The sequence below is a fragment of the Setaria viridis genome, chromosome 5 (genome assembly GCF_005286985.2).
Source record: "Setaria viridis chromosome 5, Setaria_viridis_v4.0, whole genome shotgun sequence".
NCBI classification, from domain to species: domain Eukaryota; kingdom Viridiplantae; phylum Streptophyta; class Magnoliopsida; order Poales; family Poaceae; genus Setaria; species Setaria viridis.
This window is the reverse complement of record NC_048267.2, coordinates 24050434-24060572: the sequence shown is the minus strand read 5'-3', so window position 1 is coordinate 24060572 and position 10139 is coordinate 24050434. Positions and strand designations below refer to the sequence as shown.

Below are 10139 nucleotides of genomic sequence, written 5' to 3'. Positions count from 1 at the left end.
AGTGGACCCGTATTCTTGGCCATGACGATGCCAATAACTCTTCTTGTCACAATAGTTCTGTCTTCACTTCTGGGTGAAGCAGTCACACTGGGCAGGTCTCTCTTTAAATTCCTTCTGTTACCCAGCCAGTCCATTTTTCCTTCAATTTTTCCATTGACAATGATGAATAATTCACAAAAATTTAACCCAAAATTCGTCATCTTCCCTGCAGTATCTTGGGTGGAGTTGTCATGGTTGGTGGCCTGTATTGTGTTCTCTGGGCAAAGAAAACTGAGCAAGTAGATGTCAGCAAGGAACAAATGGCTGCTCCAGTCCAAGAAACAGAAGCTTAGATCAAGCTTCAGCCATTCTGGATGTATTCCAGAAGCCAAACGATATTTTTGATCAATATGCTTTTGTCTATACTCTAAACTTTTATTTTTTACTTTGATATCTTATATTAGAGGATTCTAATTTAAAGTTTGATATAAACTTATCGTTTGGCTTGTTGGTGTTATCAGCCATATTATGTACTTTGATATCTTATATTGGAGTTTTCTAATTTAAAATTTCAATCTCTTAAGTTCAGCATAATTTTTTTGGGCAACCTCTATTGGTGAAAAAGGAATTTTAGTTTGTTAACTAAACAAAAGATATTTGATCTTCCAGATTCATTTGAAATATATTTCACGTTCTTCCGAGAATGTGTATATATGTATGCTCGGTGCAAGATTCTTGTGTGGCGGTCATGATCAATTCAGTAAAAAATGTGTTCTACAGGAGCCTTCTTCCCATCCTCTATGTCGCCACCTCTCACTCCCTAACCATATCCCCTTAACAACACAACACCTCTTGTGAACCTCTGCTGCCTTAAGAATGACCTTTTAAAGGGCACATCAGAGCCAATTGTGCTTGCTTCTGAGGCAGAGTCGAAGGTCAATTCAGATGCAAGAGGCGGTGAGAATGCAAAAATTGGAAGCGCGATGAGGCTGATCTGATGGATCCATGTGCAGGTTATGACTGAGAAGGTGTTGAATGAAGAGAGAATAATGTGCTTGGCTGTAACACCAACAATGCACCAAACGAACTGTGGACTTCATTTATGCTATGATCTCATGGTTTTTCAGTGACCCGGGAAATGAAAATTATCTCTGGTCTAATGTTCCCTATTAATCTAACCTGTTGCTATTATGCTTTGATCTAGATGGCAAACCTTACACAAACTGAAATTGTGATGTCTATCAAATAAGCTCTGTTACAGCAGCCACGGAGCCCATCCACTAGTGCATCTGATTAATTTCAACTAGTGGAGGTGAAAAAGATGATTTAACCTGCCATGATGGTTAGGAATTTGCTTTAGTTAGGTCTGCTGGGGTACTAACGGAGCGTCCATTACCCAGTCCAAATATTCTGCTTTAAGGTGGAAATCAGGGAATTAGATTTCATGACTTTTTATGGGTTTTGCTTTATGTAAATTTAGAGGCGTACTCAATAATGGAATATTTAAACATAAATGGAAAATGGAACACACCAGGCCAATGAATATAAGAATGGAAAGTAGCAAAGCGCCACTTTGTTTATTAAGATGCATGGCATAATTACTTACATCATATTCCACTCACTACTGTAAAACTCAGCATTGGTCCTATCTCTTGGTACCGGTTCATTTTTGACCCGGTACTAATGTGAGCATTAGTAACGGGTCTAACGGCTAGTTCCTTAGGAGCCCCTCGCGATCCCTTTTAGTACCGGTTGGAAGCTACAACTAGTACTAAATGTTGCACATTAGTACCAGGTGGAGCCTCCACCTCCACCCGGTACTAAGGTGCAGGCCTGCATCCTTTATATGATACCGCCTCATACAAATATTAGACTTAATACACACACTTCAGGGCAGGTGAAAAATCGAGGTAGTGCCAACTACTCCCTCCGTCCCAAATTACAGTTCGTTTTGGCTTTTTCTAAATACATAATTTTTACTATGTATCTAGACATAGTATATATCTAGGTACATATGTAAAGCTATGTACCTAGAAAAGCTAAAACGAATTGTAATTTAGCATTAACCAAACTAAGCATGTGCTAATTACCTTGGATAATTACTTTTAGCACTTTGGTGGCTTGGTAGCCTTCTGTCTAGTACCTTGAAATGGCTGAGTGGGAGTGTATTCATAGCCTCAAAAGCACAAACTAGTTGTTGCTCCGACAGATCTATTAATTTTGCTGTACTCATTGGATAATCCAGCATGAATATAACTACCAGTGTCAAAACATCCAATTTGTCCGTTTCTCAAACTAGCCATTGCAACCTTCACTTCCCTTTTTTGTAACTACTGGATTATCCCGTGTGTATAAAGATGCTAACCTAGCCATTCGCAACCACTTTTGATAAAACTCTGGCATAAAACTGTTTGTGAAATAAGGTCTCCGGCTGGCGTGATCATTTTGTGATTGCCAAATGACCATGCATCTTGTGAAAAGCTGTGAAAACCGGATGACCCAACGTGTTCATTTTTGTGAACGCGAGATTGTCTGCTAAAGTGCATTTTTGGGGAAAAATTTTCATTCTGGATTCCAATTTTAATGATTTTGGACTCCATGGAAACGTTGCAAAGAGCTCTACAAGATTGTATGAAATCCATAAGTTCCGTTCATTATTATCTTTTTCCAGTTTTGCTGGGTTCTCTCTTGTACTATCATAAGACGTAACCTCACACATTCTTAGTAATAAGCATGTTAGCTCCCATCGACTATGTTGTTATCAATCACCAAATTAAATCACATATGCCCCCCTAAATGGGTGCATTTTCCTCACACCAGTCCTTTCTTTGACTATATAAACTACCAAGTTCAGAAGTTCCAACATACTGCTGTGATCATGGCCACTAGAGCAGCTTTTGTGGTAGCACTAATACTAAGATCCATATATGGAGGCATGAATATAGTGGCCAAAGGTGCCTTTGATGAAGGCATGAGCACATCTGTCTTCGTTTTATACAGGCATGCAATTGCCATTCCGTTCTTGCTACCAATTGCTTACATGCTTGAAAGGTATGTAACACAACTTTTGTAACTTAGTTTCTTGCAAAGCTATCATGGAAGAATGAAATGAAGCTTCTTTCTTCAGGAAAACTTCTCCAGCACTGACATTCAAAGCCTCTTTGAAATTATTTGTGCATGCATTATACGGGTATGTGTTAGTGGGATCTTATTTTGTACTTGTGTGAATTTTTTATGAATTGAATATGTGTTAACCTGAATGCCTGAACCATCACACAGGCCAACAAGCTAGCTGAAAATTTCTTCAAACAAATCTCCATTACTTCGCATATTAATGTTTAACCATGTGTGTTCCATCCTCCTTATTTCAGAACGAAGCTCTAATGAAGATATCTGTGTTTGAGATTCTTTTTAATGCATATACACCTGTGCAAATTCTACAAAAACTGCTATGGAGTCATTCCTATTTCTTTCTTTTCTTGGTTTAAGTTATGATGTTTGCTAATATTTCCACTCATTTCTGTGTCTTGCTTTAGATTAAGAGTTAACTGTATCAGTTTACAAATTTATAAGACTCGCTAGCCGATAAAGTTCAGTTATTGTTGGTGGATATTGAAAAATCTATAGCCAATTTTTCTGGAAGTTCAAAATCATGTTAGAGAATTTAGATAACAAATTTCGATAACTGCAAATAACGGTCAATTATTGACAAATAGGTTGAACTCGTATATTTCTAACTCTTATGGGTTAGAGTTAGTAAGCGTATATATGTACTGTACCCCTTCAAACTCAGAAAATATGTTGCTTTGATTAGGATCCCTCTAACCAAACTTATTTAAAAAATCATCAATATATAAACTTACATAGATTGGCAATGTAAATAGATTCATCATAAAAGGTACTATCACAATATTTAGTTATCTTTATTGTAAAAGTGCCAAGCTTGTCGCAGTGGACCAGTTAGAACATTGAACTCCGAGAGTCGTTGAAACTCCTGCCCCAACTCGAGTTCGAAGCACATCATCTTCTTATTAGAATGAATCTCGTTGTTAAGTTTTTTATTCAAAAAGTCATTGTCACCTCATAGACCTTGTCAATGTTTATAGATCATGTCTTTTGAATCAGTTGGAGTACATTTGCACTCATAATGGTGCATGTGTGACAAAATACATTGTAAATGGTAAAAAATTAGTAGGTTTTTGTCAATTTGTGCTAATAACTACTAGCAGAGAATTCACTAATCATTCTTTATATTTATGTTTCTTTTTTGAAGGATTTCTGGTTCTATAAACGTATACAGCATTGGTCTCAGTTATGCTTCGGCAACATCATCATCCGCAATATCTAATGTTCTGCCAGTGGTGGCTTTCTTTTTGGCAGTTCTTTTGAGGCAAGGGTTTCTATGAAATATAAGGGAACTTTCCCAGCAAGTTTGCATGACACTTTAATAGTTTCTGTATTTGAGAAAGAAACTCTGACACATGGGGGAATACAACCTGCCAAGGCATCTTCTTTTTTTTCTTTGAAAAATAAAGATAGATGTATATTAAAATTTTGGCACAGTACAACCCCAACACCTCTGTCCTCCTGCCGAGACGCATCCAACACTTTGAACGCGCATCGGCCATCCGTACTCATTTGGCAGCACCCCTTCGATCCATCGTACTAGAACAATCCCAGAAGAACGATTAGGGTCATATTCGAGGCCAAAGGCCAGACTGCCTAGGACTAAAACTGGTGTATCTTAGTGAGATCCTTTTCTATGAGAACCAGGGTTTGGGCTGTTGATACCACCATGCCTTTCTCTCTGCGAATAATGATAGCATCACACCTTGTCTACTTATTAGGACCACGCTATGCATGCTGGTTTCCTTATTTTGATTTGGAGACAAATATATATATATATATATATATATATATATATATATATGCATATAGCTTTTTTAAAAGAAAAGGTTCAAGAACTATTTTGATAAAAAAGTTTTTGGTACCTCACTATTCTTTATCTTGTAGGATTGAGTCTTTGAACATGAAGAGATTCCAAGGAATTGTAAAAGTTACTGGTATAGTGTTTTGCTTCGCCGGTGTCATTGTACTTGCATTTTATCAGGGGCCTGAAATGAAATCGTTTAACCACCACCGTCTTCTTCACCAAACAAGTAACTCACATGCCACAGTTATTGTTCATTCAGTAAGAACTTGGTTATTAGGAATTTTCCTAATGACTTTAGGCACTATATGTTGGGCTTTCTGGACAGTGCTACAGGTATGAATCTCTTCATAGCCGCTTTAAAAAAGGTTAAATATTCGCAGCTGATCAAATAATAGTACTCTTGGGGTTGTGCATTCTATTTGTATTACCTATATATACATTACTTTGTTCTCAGGGGCCTATATTGGACGCTTACCCATCTAAGCTGCTCAACACAAGTCTCCAAATTGTCTTTGCAACTATCCAGTCCTTCTTCATTGCCCTTGTCGTGGAGAGAGATTTTTCACGATGGAAGCTAAAGTTGGATATCAGTCTCATTGCCGTGCTTTACTGTGTAAGCTCGATATGTGTCTTCCTAATATGTCGACCAGTGTCTTGATTATTAGGAAGAATAGATTGGGTATAATGGATAGATTGTATTGCATTGAGACCTGGGTCGATATATATAGAGTACAAAGACTTGATGGGCAAGGCTCCCCCGGATACATATGGCCATCTATGATACGTATATCTACAACTACCAAATATACTCTAACATCTCCCTGCAGTTATAGTGGGAGCACCGCAGATGATGAGACTGGAGAAGAAGTCGAAGGCAAAAGCCGACGGACTGACATCCCCCGCAGTGATAATGTCGATGCGGTGCAGATATTGCGACTGGAGAGAAAACCGATGAGTAACTCATGCACATGATAGCCCTTTGTGCTGATGTTGAGGTAGCCGAGCATGAGGACAAGTAGCCGTGGTCGAGGATGTTGTGCTTAGAGTAGCCGTGGTCAACGTAGCTGTCGAGGTTGCCGAAGATGAGGGAACCGCACATGAAGCCGCGGGCGCATGAGGAGATGCCGTGAGGATGGTGGCACGTAGGGGAAGATGCCAAAGGAAGACTGTGACACGTCGAGGCAATCGTAGAGGGGGTCGATGCCAAAATTAATGCAGTCTAACCATTAGGCGAGACATTCCCAGGTTTTCCAGGCCTGGGAACGCATCGGGGATGATGGCATGCACCGATGTTGTCAATACCAGACGTGCAAGGGAGAGTGCACAACTAGGCGCCGTTGTCTAAGGGACCTGCGGAGAAGGCCTCCAAGGCAGTCGCAGGCGCAGAAGAACGGCGAGGTAGAAAATACTGATGCAGCCCGCGGTTGCTAGAGTAGACGAACGAAGTGGAGATTAGACGGTGGCGCTGGCAACGAGGTGGTGCTGGACGAAGTGAGGAGGTAGACCCGAACAATTTGACGCGAGGCCTGATGATCCGGATGATGTGGCGGCGGAGCTCGAAGGAGACGACGAAGAACTCAAACATCATGATGAAGACCATGCGCGCAAGCCACAGTGACTCGTAGTCGATGACGAGGTCATTGATGTGGTTGGCGGCGGTGAGGATGCAATGGTGAAGGCGACCACGGGTGGCACCGCTGTTGCCCGAAGAGGTGATGTAGCGGTAGCCCTCCATACTCGGAGAAGAGGCGCGCAATACGAGGATGAATGTCATGGGAGCCGGGTGGATCACGTACATCGGCTGATCAGACTGAGTATGTGCGAGATGAGACGACAATGGGAAAAGTCGGTGGAGGCGTCCCGATCGGTGGAGGCGACGACGAGCTGGCGGAGGTCGACACGCGGATGAAGCAATGAGGAGGGCGGTGCACACGGGCGTCCGCTAGGGCGCCGTCCATCTCACCAACCGCACAGTCGGAGACAGGACAGGAGCTGGTGAAGTTGATGCTGATGTCAAAGTAGAGGCGAGAGGTCGACGGGCGGTGGGCGACGTAATCCCGATCTCTGATTGGGCAAAAGAAGAAGATACAGTAGCATCTCGTGTAGTACCTCTAGGTGTGTGTAGCACAAGACCCTCATCCTCCTCTTATCTCTTTCCTTGAACAGCGTGTGAGAGAGGAATAGATAGAGGCTTGAGATGGGCGTGGGTATGGGTGGGGCGGATCCGCACCAGGGCGGTGGAGGATTCCGGCGGTCGGGCGTTGCGAGTCCCAACCGGAGGCAGCGGAGGATTCCGCCAGGTCAGGTGGCGTAGGTCCCAGCTGGTGGCGGTGGAGAAATCCATCGTGTTGGGCAGTGCATGTGTTGGCTGACGGTGGCGAGAGCCCGCGCGAGGCAGATGAGGCGGGTGGGGCGGAGCCATACCGCCGGGTGCAGAGGAGCCCGCCGGAGTAGGCGACGCGACCGGCGGGGGAGGGCCCTGTGCGACACGGGATCCGGAGGAGGGGCTCAAGCTGCGGCCCGATGGGGCGGCGAAGATGACAAGGCGGTGCTAAGGTGCCGCCACACCATCCGTCAGCGACGAGGTGGATGCAACGTGCAAAGGCCCCTGCTGCCACCACAGCAGCACGGGGTAGGACACGGGCGCCGCATGGAGACTGTGGCTGCCACCACGGCAGCGAGGGTTGGGGTCGTCAGTGACGGTTTCCATGGCGGATGGTGAGGTACGCTTCGATCTGCTGCTGCTTGACACTGGAGTGCGGCGAATTAAACGGATCCGCCACGGAGATGGAGGGCGCTACCCCACGGTGGAGGTCATGGGCAACCTCCCCGGGGGCGCACTAGAAGGCCGTCGAGGGGTGTGTTGAATGCGCTCCGTGAAGGACGGCCGGTAGCACGCAGGAGGCGGGGGGACGAGCGAAAGTGGAAGGTTTAGCTTAGGATACGAAACCCTAAACTCGTGATACCATGTAGAAAGAATAGATTGGGTATAATGGATGGATTGTATTGCATTGAGGCCTCGGCCGATATATATAGAGTACAGAGACTTGGGGGGCAAAGCTCCCCCGGATACATACGGCAGTCTACGATATGTATATCTATAACTACCAAATATACTCTAACAATTATAACAGTTATGTTTGGCAACAGTTAGTTGTCTGGCCAGATATAGTTTCATATAGTGTAAAAAAATGGCATGTGAAAGATTAGTAATAATAACTATGAACTAGGAAAATGCCCAGATGAAGTTTTCTGGCAGTGGATCCATCTGATAGTGATGGTAACTTTTCACCTATTGATCCTAATGGAACAGAAACAATGCACCAATCAACACAGTGCATTTCTCAAATCTCAAGCTTCATCTAGGGACATAATTACATTTGTATGGAACAATTCAGCTTTTGTTTTAAGTCGAGATCGACTTTCAGATTTCTATGCCAGAGTTTCAATTCAATTTATGTTTTGTTATTTCAAAGAAAGCATCAAGTCATGCCTTTGTATGATAGTATCAGGTGTCGAAACCTCAAAAGGCTATATGTTCAGATTTTAAATGAATCCTTAGTGTCACTTAATGTTAATTTTCATTTTTTCTTTTGTTTCCGTGTGCCAAAGAAACCCTTTGGTACGTAAGAAGAACAATAATAATAGGAATGTGATGGTGTCTTCTCTGAATTTTTAGACGTCATGCAGGGTGTACTTGTTACCGGAGTTGGATATTACATGCAAATCTGGGTGATTGACAAGAGTGGACCCGTATTCTTGGCCATGACGATGCCAATAACTCTTCTTGTCACAATAGTTCTGTCTTCACTTCTGGGTGAAGCAGTCACACTGGGCAGGTCTCTCTTTAAATTCCTTCTGTTACCCAGCCAGTCCATTTTTCCTTCAATTTTTCCATTGACAATGATGAATAATTCACAAAAATTTAACCCAAAATTCGTCATCTTCCCTGCAGTATCTTGGGTGGAGTTGTCATGGTTGGTGGCCTGTATTGTGTTCTCTGGGCAAAGAAAACTGAGCAAGTAGATGTCAGCAAGGAACAAATGGCTGCTCCAGTCCAAGAAACAGAAGTTTAGATCAAGCTTCAGCCATTCTGGATGTATTCCAGAAGCCAAACGATATTTTTGATCAATATGCTTTTGTCTACACTCTAAACTTTTAGTTTTTACTTTGATATCTTATATTAGAGGATTCTAATCTAAAGTTTGATATAAACTTATCGTTTGGCTTGTTGGTGTTATCAGCCATATTATGTACTTTGATATCTTATATTGGAGGATTCTAATTTAAAATTTCAATCTCTTAAGTTCAGCATAATTTTTTTGCAACCTCTATTGGTGAAAAAGGAATTTTAGTTTGTTAACTAAACAAAAGATATTTGATCTTCCAGATTCATTTGAAATATATTTCACGTTCTTCCGAGAATGTGTATATATGTATGCTTGGTGCACCTATTCTTGTGTGGCGGTCATGATTGTTAGATATATGGGCCTGGCCATATAAATAATATCCTTAATAAATCTTAAAGGTCCATTAACGTTAAGAGGGGGTATACCATCTATTAGTTCCGTATTGCTAATAGACGAGGGTGTGAGGGGTTTTCCTCCCTATATATACGGACCATCTCCCTCATAGAAAAGATGCACCATAGACTACTAATATGGGAAGGCTCCCAGGTTAGAGTATCCCTAAGGTGGTCTATACGAGTTGGGTTTTGGCACCGGGAGAGGGCGAATAAGATTTTTGGGAAGCGCTCCGCGCGACTGCTCAAGGTCTTCACCACGGCTCGTCTTCCATCCAAGTTTGGCGTTGAGGCGTACCATCATCTTCGACGTCGTCTACTGCGCTCCGTCCGTAACACGTTGTCGTTTCATCAGCACCGCTTGTCGTCACCGTTGCACCCGCTAAGTACGATACGTCGTGATCCGATCTGTTATTTCAGCTTGTTTTCTCAGATAATGAAGTTGTGCTTGTTGTTGCCTAGTATGTTAGAGCATTGCATGCTAGATTTTACTCTTGTCATGATAAATCTAGTTCGAAAATTAATCATGCAGTTGTCTAATTTTTCAACAATCCAAAAACCTTATTATTGGCAATGTGTTGATTTTGGTATGGCTGGTTTGCTGAGTCACTGCAGCTGGATAAATTTACCGGTGTAAACTTTTAGAGATGGCAAACAAAGATTCATCTGTGGCTTAATATGATGCACATCTGGGACACGAGAAAA

General features: G+C 42.4%; 1 protein-coding gene across 2 annotated transcripts; it reads left to right on the top strand.

Moving 5' to 3' along the window:
* Window positions 1-2777: 2777 nt before the first annotated feature.
* Window positions 2778-9210, top strand: LOC117855372 (WAT1-related protein At5g64700). 2 transcript variants are annotated; one of them, XM_034737713.2, is made up of 7 exons: window positions 2782-3030; window positions 3107-3169; window positions 4253-4369; window positions 4993-5245; window positions 5367-5525; window positions 8603-8751; window positions 8868-9210. In XM_034737713.2, the coding sequence occupies exons 1-7, from the start codon at window positions 2858-2860 to the stop codon at window positions 8986-8988; spliced, it is 1035 nt and encodes a 344-aa protein (XP_034593604.1). In that variant the 5' UTR covers window positions 2782-2857; the 3' UTR covers window positions 8989-9210. The 2 variants fall into 2 exon arrangements, with proteins under 2 accessions (XP_034593605.1, XP_034593604.1); XM_034737714.2 differs by lacking the exon at window positions 4253-4369 and having other exon boundaries at window positions 2778-3030.
* Window positions 9211-10139: the final 929 nt, after the last annotated feature.

Coding starts and splice junctions, on each gene's coding strand:
- LOC117855372 (XM_034737713.2), top strand. CDS start 2,858: ATGGCCACTAGAGCAGCTTTTGTGGTAGCACTAATACTAAGATCCATA. Junction 4,370..4,992: donor TTTTTGGCAGTTCTTTTGAG/GCAAGGGTTTCT, acceptor TTTATCTTGTAG/GATTGAGTCTTTGAACATGA. Junction 5,526..8,602: donor TCATTGCCGTGCTTTACTGT/GTAAGCTCGATA, acceptor GACGTCATGCAG/GGTGTACTTGTTACCGGAGT.